The sequence below is a fragment of the Capricornis sumatraensis genome, chromosome X (genome assembly GCF_032405125.1).
Source record: "Capricornis sumatraensis isolate serow.1 chromosome X, serow.2, whole genome shotgun sequence".
Taxonomy (NCBI): Eukaryota; Metazoa; Chordata; class Mammalia; order Artiodactyla; family Bovidae; genus Capricornis; species Capricornis sumatraensis.
Window position 1 is genome coordinate 37,602,660 of NC_091092.1, and position 16,214 is coordinate 37,618,873.

The 16,214-nt window shown below is 37.6% G+C and overlaps 1 protein-coding gene across 2 annotated transcripts; it reads right to left on the reverse strand.

Annotated features, from left to right (window-relative positions):
- Positions 1–6,309: 6,309 nt before the first annotated feature.
- Positions 6,310–15,901, reverse strand: MCTS1 (MCTS1 re-initiation and release factor). 2 transcript variants are annotated; one of them, XM_068962391.1, is made up of 6 exons: positions 15,560–15,901; positions 14,211–14,363; positions 13,583–13,680; positions 9,436–9,569; positions 7,706–7,773; positions 6,310–6,475 (listed from the first exon to the last, which is right to left on the reverse strand). In XM_068962391.1, exons 1-6 carry the CDS (start codon positions 15,568–15,570, stop codon positions 6,394–6,396), a joined length of 546 nt encoding a protein of 181 aa, XP_068818492.1. In that variant the 5' UTR covers positions 15,571–15,901; the 3' UTR covers positions 6,310–6,393. The 2 variants fall into 2 exon arrangements, with proteins under 2 accessions (XP_068818492.1, XP_068818491.1); XM_068962390.1 differs by lacking the exon at positions 15,560–15,901 and adding an exon at positions 14,907–15,123.
- Between the last annotated feature and the right edge of the window lie 313 nt (positions 15,902–16,214).

The following is a 16,214-nucleotide window of genomic DNA, read 5'->3' on the forward strand; positions in this document are numbered from 1 at the left end:
CTCCTCACACTTTAATCAAGATAGTTTTCTCTCTCTCTCAGTCTCTTTGGTTTTGGTTTTTTGGCCATGAGGCACGTAGGATCTTAGCTCCCCAAGGGGATCAAACCACCCCCCCACACTAGAAGGCAGAGTCCTAACCACTGGACTGCCGGGGAAGATGCTTCTCTATATCAAAAAAAAAAAAAAAAAAAAAAAAACGACTGCTTTAGTAAGACTCTTCCATCCACAGTAAAAGCATCTGGGCAGTTGGCACTTGAGAGAGAACTGGATTTGACAATACCAAGAAGCTCACGAGGCCATGCGCCTTCTCTCAGACCTCTGCATTTGGGAGCAAGAAAGCAGAATTACTTTGTGGACTCCTTTAAAAACATTTTACAAAACATAAGATTTTTTTACCCTGTAAAACACAAAATAAGTGCAGTGTAATCTTACAAGTTTTTATGACAGTTTAGCCCCTACTATTTTTTAAGCAAATAAAGCATTGCCAGCGATAAGTTATCTTCTAGTCATGTGCTTTTTGAAAGCTATTTAGGAGATAGAGGTTAATCTGATGGGTTAGAGACTGCTGCTATCCCACTAAATGAAACTGTTTGTATTCTATATTCAAATACAGTTCAGGTTGAGCTTTTTACAGGATTTTAGTTTCTTGACCAGGGACTGAACTCATGCCCTCTGCAATGGAAGCATGGAGTCCTAACCACTGGACCAACAGGGAATTCCAAGGTTGGACTCTTAAACCCAAAATGCTTGCATAAGCAAACTTTAGAAAGACTTCAGTCATGCAAAAGCATACTTTTTCCTCATCCTGGATAAGCCAACTCTCTAAGAAAGCTGTCCACAGCCAACAGGGCAAAAAGGACCCCTCGTAGCTCAGTCAATAAAAAATCTGCCTGCAATGCAGGAGACCCGGGTTCTATTCCTGGGTCGGGAAGATCCCCTGGAGAAGGAAATGGCAACCCACTCCAGTATTCTTTCCTGGAGAATCAGATGGACAGAGAAGCCTGGCAGGCTACAGTCCATGGGGTTGCAAAAGTCAGACGCAACTTAGCAACTAAACCACCACCACCCATCCTCCTCACACTGCCCAATTTAATCCAGATGCTTAAGTGAACAGTCAATTTTGGCTTTAAAAAATGAATTCTCGATGGGGCAGCATTAGAACTGATGAGAACAGTATCCAGATTAACAAGTACGTACAAAATCTTTCAGATCGTGAAAAACTAAAAATCTGTTAAAACATCAATATGATGAAACAGGCATTCCATGCCTCACAGATAGGGAAACAAAAGTAGAAGTTAAGTGCATGACGCTTTTAAAAGTTGTCTTGGGACTTCCCTGGTGGTCCAATGGTTAAGAATCCACCTTCCAATGTGGGATGTGGGTTCAATCCCTGGTCAGGAAACTAAAATCCCACATGCTGCAGAGCAACTAAGCCTGCACATTGCAGCTACTGAGCCCATGTGCTCTGGAGCCCATGTGCCACAATTAGAATTGACATGCAGCAAAAGGTCCCAGGTGACACAAGGACGATCTCACATGCCACAACTAAGACCTGACACAGCCAAATAAATGAATAAATATAAAAAATTATTTCACTAATCCTTTAATTTCTCAAAATGTTCAGGGACAAAATTTGGTATACTTTAACTTTTCACTCCAAGAGGCAAATCTTTAATAGTACAATTAGTTTGGATGTTTTTATCTATTTTTCCTCCCCATGACCTGTTCTAATGAACATGATATTATTAGTTAGAAATTTCTGTGAATCATCTCCATGTCCTTTTCCATATATAAATTATATTCTCCAGGAACCCAGCTCCTACACCAACTGACCAACCAGCCTGATAGTCTCAACACAGATTTTAAAACTGGTTTTCAATCCTGTTCATTCACTCCTGTTCTGGTGGAGTTGTAGTCCTTTATAAGTACTTTAGTTTTAATACACTATTAGATAAATTATCATTATAGTTCATTATATCTACTCATGCTTTACCTGCTATAAAACAAAGCATAATAAAGTATACACATGATGTATAAAAACATAGAATACAAATATACATTTACATGCATCAATCTCCACATTGACAGGCAAGATTTCTTTAGGAGTATTGCTGAGACACTAGGATATTAAGAATATAATTATATTTAGTGTAATTTTTACTGCCTTAATACAAATAATGACATACTAAACATAAGCGTTCTGAAGGGCTTTCAAAATATATTTTAATGGCCTAATTCTTACAGGTTATTGAATAACTCAGTAAATTTCTGATTGCTTGAGACCTCAGAAGTGATGGTTGTATTGACACAGGATGCATACATACATTTTCTGTTTTTTCTCTCATCATAAATCAGTTTCAGTAGATGCTCCTTTAGAAATTGGAACATTTTGAGTTTCCTGAAGAGCTTTGAGAAATCTATTCTCAAAATTAATGAACCTAGATAAACAAAGTTAAAATATTTACCACATTTTGTTTGGGCATACATTCATTTCATATTCCCATTAATATATAATTGCTACATAATTTATAGTCTCATGAACAACAAAAAGGTGAAATATTATTATAATGAAATACCTCTGTAACCTCTGTAAATTTAGTCATTTACCATTCTTATATCTTCTGAGGTACTTTGCTTAGAGATACTGTATCCTTGGTAGCTGATTTGTATGTGCAGGGGGAACTGGGCTGGATATAATCATTATTTGACAAATGCCATCTGACTTTATGTTTGGGGACTATCAAATCTCTCCAATTGGAAATGTTCATGGCTGTACTTTAGCTAAATCCAGCTGCTTGTTTTGGGTCCAGAACATTAAGAAAAGGAAAAATGCAGCTGCCAACCGAGCACCACCAAACCATTATAATAGTCTGCTAGAAGGCAATGGCACCCCACTCCAGTACTCTTGCCTGGAAAATCCCATGGATGGAGGGAGGAGCCTGGTAGGCTGCAGTCCATGGGGTCGCTAAGAGTCGGACACAACTGAGCAACTTCACTTTCACTTTTCACTTTCATGCATTGGAGAAGGAGATGGCAACCTGCTCCAGTGTTCTTGCCTGAAGAATCCCAGGGACGGGGGAGCCTGGTGGGCTGCCATCTATGGGGTCGCACAGAGTCGGACACGACTGAAGTGACTTAGCAGCAGCAGAAGAAGAGGGCTAACCGGGTCTATGGCAAAACAAGACAACCATCTGAGTTGGAATGCTGAACTGTTGCAACTTCAAGACAACTGGATTTTTTTTAACTTCACATTGGGTACAATCTAAGGAATATGTTTATATTTGGTTCATGTATAATTTGTAAGTTTTGATGACTGAAATTGGAAATGTATTAGTAACTTCCTACTAGCTTTATAAATTGGTACTGGGATGTCACCATTACCCAGATTTTTAAAAATGTAACTTTACTTACTAGCCTGGAAGCTCCTTAAGCGCAAGGGCAACTTGTCTATTATTCATCTTTGTGCCACACACCTAGAACCTAGTAGATATTCAATAAATGTCCAGTGATCTGAACTGACCTTGGAAAAGTGCACAAAAATGACTAGATTGTAGGTTGCCTGACACAAAAGTAATTTTCAAACTAAAAGTGAACTGAAGGCACATTACCTATGAGAAAACAGGCTCTCCCCATATTCGTACTCTCAGGAATGTGGGTAAACTAAGTTTTCTTTATGCACAGTACATCAAGAGGTTGATATACCTGCTAGTTGAACCTCTTTGAATTGGTTGACTGGGCTCCCACCTGTGGAATCACACCTCCGATTAACTCCATGACCTGAGGCCTCAGACCCGGGGGAAGTAGGAAACGTACATATTTAGCCCACATCACCAAGGCAACAAAGTTAATGTACCTGAACATAGTAGAAAAACAAGCACAGATGATGCTGAATATTTTAAAAGTGTTCCCTATACCCACTGTAACCGTGGTCTGAAACATGGATCAATTATTTCTGAAACCTCACAATTAAAACTTCTCTAATATGTGTGCGTGCTTTGTTTTTCATCACTAACACTCCATAGGCAATTCTGGTCAATTAACATTATCTTAGTACCAAGAATAAAGATTCAAAGTTTGGTTTTGACATAAATGACTTACTTTCTTTTTAAGCATATAAGGAACCATAGACCTCAAATAGGCTGCCTATCTCCCAAATGGGGAGACGTCTGAATTTGAAACTAGTAAGTCAGCATGAAATGAGACTATCTGTTGAAGAAACCTACCCGGAAAGTTCATTTATAATTATGCCACTGATCAGATTATTTACACTTTTATCCACCAGGAATAAATAATGAAATATTAAAAATATATCAAGTTGTAGAATATAACTGTCATAACAAAGGAAAATACATAGGACTTAAAAAGGATATAGGAAGAAAAATACCAGGGCACCTCTATGGGCTAAGAAAGAAAGATTTTGGCAGTCATAAGCATTCTAATTAATAATTAAGGAGGAAAAATTCTCCAAGCGCTACCTCAGCCCAGATGAGACTCCCCCAAATTATCAACCTTCCTTTACTCTAATCCATCTTCACCAAGAAACCTCCTGTTTACTAATTGTTTACCCTAAGCAGACTTACTACCATAAATTAATACACTTACATTCTAACATGGGAATCGCCAAGTCTTACAGGTTTTGTGGGAAATAGTTTCTCAATCTGAGTCAGACCTGGATCTATACCCTTCACCTATGTTGTGAAGGCCCAGCTGCAACAGCCAGCCCAATGGTATCTCTCTTTTTACTATCCACCCTCACCTTTCTCACCAACTTCTAACTGTAACACGGGTCACCACAATCTTGTAAATGTCTGTATCCATCTGAAAAATAAAATCACATGTAGTATATTTGTCAACAACCAAATGAAGACGGCTAAGATATAGTATAACAGCAATGCTATTAGGAAGAAAGACCTGTTATCACTATATAAATTCACAACTGCTGTTTAATTCTGAAAACAGCTTACTGATCTTACTGAAGTAGGTTGATAGTCTTCACATGCCACTTATGATAAGAGATACACATTCTTTGGGGAATACAGTAGGGACTCAAATCTGGAAGTTCTAGGCATCTGTGGGGTATGATTTCACCCAGCTTCAAGAGAGGGCATTAAATAAATTGAACCAAAATCTGATCAAGCCTATCTGTTTGCAGGCTATACAAGGAATATAAAAACAAGTTAAATTACTTTACAGTGATACAATCAACAAAATCCAGAATGTGACAGGAAACTATAAGACAAAACAACTAGATTTCTTAAATAATTAAAGGGAAAACGAAGGAGGGGGAACTTACAGATTAAGAGACAAATAAATAGCAACCAAATGCAATATAAGAACCTTGGCAGATACCAACTTCAACCAAACCAATGGTTAAAAAAATAAAAAGAGAAACAATTAAGTCCATTTGTCACATATCTGAACACAGTTCAGATATTTGATAATATTAAGAAATAGCTAAATGTTTAGGTGTGATAATGGTATTATTTTTTTAAAGAAAACATATCTTTTAAAAATACATATTAAAGAAACTATGGATGAAATGATATATCTGAGATTTGCTTCAAAATAATTGGGGAGTGAGGTGGGAGGGAGTGAGACAGAGACAAAACAATATTGGACATGAAGCTCGGTGACGGATTAGAAAATCCAATATACTATCTACCCATACTTTTCTATGCTCAGAATTTTCCATAATGAAAAGTTTAAAAATGGAAATAGCAACCAAAAAACACAGACAAAAGAGAAGGGGTACTTCTAGGTGCCCTTGGGTAATGGGATAAAAATCCAAGTCTAAAATATACACTATAATGTGTAAAATATATAGCTAGTGAGAAGATACTGTATAAGCATATAGAGCCCAGCCTGGTGCTCATGACAACCTAGAGGGGTGGGATGGGGGGAAGTTGGAGGGAGGCTCAAAAGGGAGGGGATATATGTATACTTATAGCTGATCCACACTGTTGTACAGCAGAAATAAATACAACATTTTAAAGCAGTTATCCTCCAATTAAAAATAAAAAATGTTTAAAAAAAAACAGTCTAGCTCCAGCCCCATTAATTGGTCAGATTTTCTGAGGCATCAGCCATATACTAGCAAGTTCATTTACCAAGTCTTGCCCTTCATCTTGTATCATTAGCCTAAGAAAGGACATTAAGTTGTCTTAATTAAGTTTGGTTACTTACCAGCTACCTTTTAATGTCCAACTTTGTAACCCAAATTTAACTTAAGTTTAAGAACAAATAATTTTTGAAGCTAACAGAATTTTAGCATCTGTTGAATTTATTCAGCATAACCACAGAGGTATTGTCTTCATGCCATCACACATAAACACAAACACAGATACAGATAGAGCACAATATCCATTTTTAGCCCAAGTGCATTTCTTCTGAGGCTCATTTATATGTCTTCATATGCCACAGCCCATCATTTAAATAATGGATATTTTCAATGCCAATTCCTTTGTTGACTTTCTCACTGCAGAAGGAATAAAGCACATAAACATGTTGTTAAGTACTTTTACAGGCTTACTCATGGTAAATGTAATTCAGGGTGTATTGCTCTTTTGCAATTATTGAGCCATATATAGGGAATTTATTTATATTACTAACATGATCATCTACATTAAACTACATTACTCTGCTGAAGTTCATTTATGTCTTAAAGAAATTCTAGTGATCTAACTAGTAGGATCACAGAAACAGAGTAATGATGTTGCCAGACCAGGAGAACATCAAAGTGCTATAATTAACCCTGAAACAAAAGTAATAGGAATAATTTGGTCATCAAATGAGTTCCAACATTTTTAAGTATATTGACTATATTTTGGTAAACTGAAAGTCACTCAGTCATGTCCAACTCTTTGCTACACCATGGACTATGCAGTCCAAGGAATTCTCCAGGCTAGAATACTGGAAAATATACTGGAAAAATACTGGATTGGGAAAGGGTAGTCTTTCCCTTCTCCAGGGGATCTTCCCAACCCAGGGATCATACTCAGGTCTCCTGCACTGCAAGCAGAGTCTTTACCAGCTGAGCCACCAGGGAAGCCCATGTTTTGGTAGTGTATCGCTAATATTTCCTTAATATTTTATGCCACCAGGTAAAAATACAAGATAAATACTGTGTGGCACTAAATTATGTCACTGTTTTTAAAAACTAGCAGCAAAATACCTTTCCCCACACCTAAGTGAAATCACACTAAATTAAAGAATTCCTAAAATACCACACAAATACATATAATATAGCTGTGTTGGCACACAGGTTCTTTTCAGAGTGCTAAAGAAAGAATGCAATCTCAGAGAGGAAATAACTTTCAGTGGCTTCCTGAGTCTTAGGAAAAATCAGAAATGAGGCTTCTGTGTGTAAATATTTGTAAGATGTGGTATGAACGAGAGCAAAGTTCACCTGTAACTGATTCCTCCCGTGTGTGCACTAAGTCACTACAGTTGTGTCCGACTCTCTGTGACCCTATGGACTATAGCCTGCCAGGCTCCTCTATCCATGGGATTCTCCAGGTAAGAATCCTGGAGTGGGCTGCCATTTCCTTCTCTAGGGGATTTTCCCAACCCAGGGATGGAACCAGTGTCTCTTATGGCTAACCTGCATTGGTGGGCAGGTTCTTTACCACTAGTGCCACCTGGGAAGCCCCTTACTGCCTAGGTTACCTATATCTGAAAAACTAAGGGGGACTAACAGGAGACTTACATATCTTCTGCAGACATCTTCATGACTCCAACACACAGAGCATGCTGTTTTCCTTCTGCCATGATTGCCTGAAAACACACAGCTAAGAAAACCATTTATCTGTCAAAGTACCTTTGAGACGGGGTGTCACATTACTGCTTAAGCCGCTGGGAACCCAACTTGCATTTTCACCTAGTCCATTAACTCCTTGAAGGAAGGACCTAGCACCATTTATGGGCATACTGCAAATATTCAATAAATGCTAAATGAATGGAATCTAATAATCATTCTCAGGTTTGGGGTCAAATGCTAATACTATAACCCAATGCCAACAAAAGAAGGAGGAGAAGAAAAAGAAATCATGCAAAAAAGGAGGTAACATTTTTTGCATATAAATATTAAAAAGAAATCTCCATTGTTCTAGTCCTTTAATCACTAAATGGTGGTTTTATATAAAGGATACATTAAAACAATAACTATATCCCCTATCTTTAAGAGCCCAATGTAAGTTGCAATCTCTCCAGAACAACCAGAATGTTCTTGGTTCATTTGAAGTGTCTAAAATGATAAACATTACAGTTCATATTTTCGAAGTTTCAAGTGTACACAGCACCTCTCTGTACTGGTTTTGTAGCTTTCCAACAGTCTATAATTATTTCAAAATAAAAGTAATTTAAAAAGCAAAGGCCAAATACTAGGAAAATTTTCCATTTAGGGGAAACTCCAGAACGTTATAAATGTTATAAACTTTAAAAACTTAGAGCAATCATAAACATAAAAGGGTAACCTGTCCTCAGAGAATATTTTTCTCCATTGGTTTTCAATTCATTCATTCATTCCTTCAATGTTCCACACATATCTGAACACCTATCACATGTCAATACAAGCTGTTCCTAAGATATACAACTTATATTACCGCTTAGATATAACTTTCACAAGAGAGGACACCCTCCTCTGAGCACTCTTAAACCTATTCCAATGGCCGTCCCATTCCAGTGATTTCCCACCAAATATGGTTCCTTTCCTCAACCTGAGGCAAATGGTCACTTTATCTATGACAAAAGAGAAGATGTCATCCTGTCCAGACTAGCTGACAAAAAACTAATCTAGAATATAGCTGAAACAACACCAGAGAAATGGAAGGAATGCAGAATTATTCAGCTACATCATGAGTTGAATAGATTCTTAAGGGCTATCTCTGACGTCAAAGTTTCTCTTTGAGAAAACATGTTCCAAGGCCCAAACAACAAAGTTAAAAATGAATTTTAAAATAAAAGTTTAAAAAAAAAGTTAATTGGGACTTTAAAATAAAGCCATAGGGATTGCCAATGGTTCCTATTAGTCACCAACATTCCACCTGGTGCCTCAATTTTTTTCCCTTTTGAATGCTTTTTTCCCAGAGTAATTCAAATGTAAAAGTAGCAAGATAATGTTCAAATAAGTGATCCAATCATATCATATACAACCTCTCTATTATATATATATAAAATCAGGAGTTTTATACTGTGTCCCAAGTCTCATAACACTGGGCCCTAACACAGCTGAAATGCAGCTGGGACTCTTTTTATTACTTGTTCTCATTTAACTTCTAACACAAAATAATGTTGCTTCCCATATCTTCAAATGTAAGCAGAAAGATATAACAACAGTAACTTCCAAAAGATACATCTAATGCTCTCTTGGATGTTAGTTCTTTCATTGATAACAAGAATACAATGAACACATTTTTCAACAGAGCCTGGGAAGGATACAACAATCGTATCTACTGCAGCAGGGTAAAGTTTAGCTCCAGGAGAAGTTAAGCCTGGACACATGATATTTGCTCCACTGAGTACAAATTTGATGGCTCCTTTGTCAACCTGCTGATGTGGCAGGATAAAAGGATCTAGAAGAAAAGAAATACATTACACCAATTAATAAAATTAAAGACTCAACAGAAAAAGGCAAATGACATGAACAAATATTTCCCGAAATTATAGTACTTTGACAGATGCGAAATAAAACTGAAACACATTCCTTCACTTATCAAATTGGTATATATTTTTGAGAAAAGTAATTCCCAGTGCTAGCAAGAATGTCAGAAAACTGGCATTCGCATTTACTGCTAGAAGGCTTATAAATAGGTACAGGCTTTCTTTAGGACTACTAGGCAATATGTACCAACAGCCTTGAAAAGGTTCAAACTCTTTGATTTAGTAATTCTACTTCTAGGACCTTATCCTAAGAAATAAATGAAGAATGCGCAATATATTTAGGTAGAAAGATACTCATTATAGCACTAATATTTATATTAGAAATAAACTGGAATCAACCTAAAGGTCCAACAATTAAGAGATAAATGACTTAAAGTATATCTATAATATCTGTATAATAGAACCATGTTTTTGGAGACTATGTAATACCCTGGGAAATATTCATAATATATGACAAGTGGAAAAAAAAATAAAAATTGCCAAAAAGATCAGTGGTTGCTAAGGGTTGGAGGAGGGGAAGAGCTGGGAGGGGTGAGTAGGTAGAACACAGGGGATATTTAGGGCAGTGAAACTATTCTGTAAGATATTATAACAGTGGATACAGTGCCTGCTCAGTCACATCAGTCATGTCTGACTCTTCGCGACCCCATGGACTGTAGCCCACTAGGCTCCTCTGTCCATGGGATTCTCCAGGCAAGAATACTGGAAAGTGTTGCCACGCCCTCCTCCAGAGGATCTTCCTGACCCAGGGATCAAACCCATGTCTCCTGCATTATATGCAGATTCTTTACCACTGAGCCACCAGGGAAGCCCATGGATATATGACATTATGCAATTGACAAAACCACAGAATGTACAACACAAAGAATGAACCCTAATATAAACTATAGACTTGGTTAATTATAATAATATACATAAAAATATATCAATATTGGCTCATCAATTGTAACAAATGAAGCACACCAATGCAGGATATTAAGAAGAAGAGTGGGAAGTATATGGGAACTGTCTGTACTTTCTGTTCATTTTTTCTGTACACCTAAAACTGCTCTAATGCTACCATATGACCCTACAATCCCACTCCTGGGCATGTACCCAGAGAAAAACCTGGTCTGAAAGAATACATGTACCCCAGTGTCCACTGCAGCACTGTTTACAATAGCTAAGACTTGGAAGCAACCTAAATGTCCATCAACAGATAAATGAATAAAGAAGATGTGGTACATATATACAATGGAATATTACTCAGACATAACAAAGAATGAAATAATGCTATTTGCAGCAACGTTGCTGGACCTAGAGATTGTCATGCTGAGTGAAGTAAGCCAGACAAAGGAGAAATATCCTATGGCATCTCTTATATGTGGAATCTAAAAAGGAAATCATACAAATGAACTTATTTACAAAACAGAAACAGACTCACAGACTTACAGAATGTGGTTGCTGGAGGGGGAAAAGGATGGGAGAGGTGATAGGGAATTTTGGATCAACATGTACACACTGCTATATTTAAAATGGATAACCATGTAAGTTCTGCTGTATAGCACAGGGAACTCTGTTTAATGTTATGTGGCAGCCTGGATCCTGGATGGAAGGGGAGTTTAGGGGAGAATGGATACATGTATATGTATGGCTGAGTCCCTTTGCTATCCACCTGAAGCTATCACAACATTGTTAATCAGCTATACTCCAATATAAAATAAAGTGTAAAAAACTGCTCTAAAAAATAAAGCTTATTAATTAAAAAAAAGGGGAAATATGCATTTACACACAACACACAGACACACACACACACACAATATTGAAGATAATGCTATGGAAGTACACTGATATACTAACCATGGTTACCTCTACGTCATGGGAATACAAGTGATTTTACTTCTGCATTTTCCAGATCTCTAGATTGAACACGTGTTCCTTTTATAATCCTAAAAAAAATGTATTTGTGTGTGTGTATATGTTTCTACTGGGCTTCTGAGGTGGCGCTAGTGGTAAAGAACCCGCCTGCCAATGCAAGAGATGTAAGAGATGCGGATTCAATCCCTGGGTTGGGAAGATCACTAGGAGGAGGGCCCAGCAACCCACTCCAGTATTCTTGCCTGGAGAATCCCATGGACAGAGGAGCCTGGCGAGCTACAGTCTAGAGAGTCGCCAAGAGTCTACTTCGCATGCACACATGTATGTCTACTAATAATTCATAACCTAACAACTAAATCCCTGAAGGATTTAAAACAATAACTATGAGAAAAACTTTTTAGACCTCTCAGGATTCTCTAGGAATAATAATAATTGGTAAAATGTAATCACTTTAATGTCTTACCACTAGCCTTCCCACTAGTCAGAGAACAATTAAGTCTTTTTCCTACCAAGACTAGAAATTAAACACGGTTCCAAATTAATTAAAACATATTACTGATAAAAAGGAACCTAAATGAATGAGTTTACTACTCAGAAGTCATAATTTCTTTTCTAGCTCTCCATCCTTATTAATACCTGCCCTTTAATAATAATTATGATGATAAGCCAGATCATGGGGATGATGACAAGTAGCAGTAGTGGATGGACATTTACTGAACAATTACTGCATCATAATAATGGCTATAATGTATCAACCACTTACTATGTTCCAGGCACTGTGTTAGGTGCATTACATCTGTGTTACTATCTCATTTAATTCTCACAACCCTGGGAGATGTAACATACAATTGTGTCCATTTTCAAAGATGAGGAAACAAAGCTTAAACAGGTTAAGTAACTTGACAAAAGTGACATGCAGTGGGAATTGAGCCTAGATCTGCCTGACTCCAAGTTCACAGTTTTAACTACCATAGCATCCTGCTTCTTGCACAAGAGTAACTTTAAGATGTTCTAAAAGGTTGGTTCCCAGCAAAAATTATCAAATAGAAACATCTTTTTCTTCCAACTTATTATGAAAATGCTTAACATATAGAAAAACTGGAAGAACAGTTCAATGGACACTCTTCCTCTACCATTTAACATTTCAGACACAATGTTTCAGTATAAATAAGCATACATGCCAGACACATACTGGCTTGAAAAGGAGAAATTTTACATACAGTTGAAAAACTCTTGTACACTAGGATAGCATCTTCCTTTGGGTTTTCTTTTGCAATGTAATCAATCTAACAACATGCAAATGTGGGTACATAACAAACATTATTTTGTTTCTTAACACCTGGCCTTGACACTACTAAGAACTGGGACTCCATGCTTTCCCTTATATAGAATTATCTCTATGAAGCAAATCTGGATACAGATGTAAAAGAAAATGTTTACAGCACTTATTACACAGTTTGTGAATATATATGTGTGTAATTATCTAATTGTTGTCTAGTCTCCTCACTAGACTGTTAGCTTCCTAAGGACAGGGACCATGTCTGTCTTTGCTTCCTATCACATTCTCAATACCTAGCTCAGTGCCTGACACAGAATAAGTTCAAAAACTATAAATATTTTTTAAATGAATGAATGAATGAATGCTCTTTCTTGGGCTTTCGGAATGCATAATGAGAGAATATGCATTTTTCAGATTTACCACAAGATGGAGAAGGGGAAATCTTTTTAGTTTTATATTCCATATAACCTAGTACTAGTAAGTTAACTGTGGGAGTCCCTGGTGGCTTAGAGGGTAAAGAGTTTGCCTGCAATGCAGGAGACCTGAGTTTGATCCCTGGGTCGGGAAGATCCCCTGGAGAAGAAAATGGCACCCCACTCCAGTATTCTTGCCTGGAAAATCCCATGGACAGAGGAGCCTGGTGGGCTACAGTCCAGAGGGTCGCAGAGAGTCAGACACAACTGAGTGACTTCACTTTCACTTTTCTTTCAATAAGTTAACTACCAGAAGTCACTTTCAACTCCTTTTGTGTCTTTTCATGTCCCCAAATACATATTTGACAAGACTTACATTTGTGAAGTAATCTTAGGGTTGGATAAAAAGGCCCTTCTCTTTGTCTAAAAAAGAGTAACTCTCCATTCACTGTAAGGATTTCTATATGTTCATGGCTGTAAAACATCACAAAGTACCAAGTTAGATATTTTCTTTCAAAAATGAATATGCCAAACATCCTTTAAATAATGTATAATATGAAGTATGCATATATAGAAATACAGTAAGTTTAAAAAAAATTTTTCAGTAAAGATCCAGGCCCAAAAAACCCCCACAAAACACTGCTTAAATTAACACCAGTCCAGTAGAGAAAAATATGATCTGCTACAATTTTATTTCACATTTTATTACATATTTTAATTTCCTTGGTAGATAATTAATAAAACAAACCTCTAAAGCACAAGCTGAAATAAATCTGACTCTGAATAAAAACATTTAATTAACTCCTTAATAAAACAATCAGTACACAATGCCACATTTTTCACATAGAAAAACATGTGAAAATATAAATATTTATGTTTTAGGGTTACTCATTTAGAGTAGATAAATAGTTAATATAAAGATAATCACAGTTATTATGAGTGCAATCTAATCATATTATATTCAGCTTCTCTGAGTTTTACATAGAAAAAAAACAAAGACTTACCATCGCACTATTTTGACAGGATCTTTCTTAGGCATGATTTGATTAAGCCATGGTTCAATACCTGGAAACTGTTCTATCAATTGATTCTTAATACCCTTTATAACTGAGGTTTTCAACTGGATGCAATTGGACACATTTTCTTTTTCATCAAATCTGCCAAATGATTTTTGCAAGGAAAAACAAAAAGCATTTCTAAAAAGACATAACAGAATAGCTAAAGGTATTTTTTAATTACCTATTCCCAAGCAAATATTTAGATGTCTAAAATAATTATGGAAGAAATTGCTTTTTAAAATACAATTTTCCTTTCATTCTGTCCAGCACAAAACCAATGTCTTAATACAATATTAAACTGTCATATACACACAATTAGCTGGAGGGGGGCAGGGAAGGGGAAAGGATATGAGGCATATATAACACAATAAACTGTAATCAGCTACACAAATACCTTTCCTGGAAAATCTTACTCAGTTCTACCCAGAAAGAAACAGATTCCCACCTATAACAAAATCTGTGTAAAACAAAACAAAATGAAAATACCCTCAGGCACTAGGATCCAAATGACCAGCCCAAACATTAACACAGAAAAGCAGCCCCTCCTATGCTATGTAATCTGTTGAGATTTTTTTGAAGTAATAATGATGGTATTTAACATCCCTAATTATTTTTGCTCAAAATGTCATGCACAAAACCCACCTTCCTTTGCCCATGTTCCCCCTTTGCTTTTTGCGTCTACCAAATCTGCAAGGCAAAGCCACTAGGTGCGTTCCAAATAATTTTTGTCTTCCTCAACTGAATAACCCCTATGGAGCAATCACGTTATTTTCAAGACAAGGTTAATCTGGCAGCTAGGCAATAGGTATGACAGTCCGCTAGCTTCCTGTCACCCAGACTCCTTCACTCCCATGACCCAGGAAGTCAAGCCTTCCCTTGTTCAGTTCCTAACTAGTAACCAAAAGGCAGAGAGCGCAGGGCTGTCCTCTTGCTAAAGAGGGCATGTCCCTAAATCACAGTGCAAGGATGTGATTGGTAGAATCCTAGGAATGGAGCTAGGACTGGGAAAGGGGGCAAATGAGAAAGAGGGGTAACGAGATAGAAAAGGAAAGTGGGAGGACCCAACCTGATTGAGGATTAGGAGCGAAAAGCTTTAAACAAAAATGTTGCAAGCATAGTACTGAGACATACAGAGACATATAGTGTTGAAAGCATGGTACTACAGAAAAACCTTAAAGAGTAAGGATGGCAGGGGTGGGGGAGAGAGAAAGAGAATCTTTGCTCTTGTCCTCTTCCCCACCACCCACTCCCACCACCTTCGTGAGCAGCCGAGGGAGGCCAGGGCATGTCCTTACTTCTTGAACATGATCCAAGATGAAGGGGGCGACGATAGGGAAGGGCCCGGAATGGGGAAGAAAAACTGAATTAGCAAGGGTCCGGCAGATCCCCTTACAGGAGGAAGGCCGGCACTGACAGTCGGAACTGTTGTCTTTATCCGGAAAGGGAGACAGCCAGCCGCACTTTACGGTGTTCAGAGACATTTGACTACTTCCGCTCCTCTAAACACTACGGCGCTTTTGCTGGCCCTTTCTGGGTTACCGATCCCCATCCAGAGCCGGTAGCTGAAACGGCGGGACTAGAGAAGGAAGATGAGATAGAGCCATCATTCCAGAAGCAGAAAGAGAAGAACGGAGCACACGGGGCAATCAATCAAAGCCGTGGTTAAGGCCGGTGTGTCACTACGGGTTCCTCAAAGGGTCAAGATTCTTCCGAGTTTCATTGCCACCTGCTGTTTACTTTTTAATGGGAAGGGGGTTTGTTCCCTGAGACAACCGAATGGATTGGTGCTTACCGACCAGCTTGAACCCGGGCAAACCTCTTGACATTATGTTAACGTACTCGTGGCCTTGTCAAATTTACCAAATAAAAATACAGGATGCCCTGTACAGGACATTTGGATTTCAGATAAACGATGAATACTTTTTTGGGTTGGTGTTTTTTTTTTGTTTT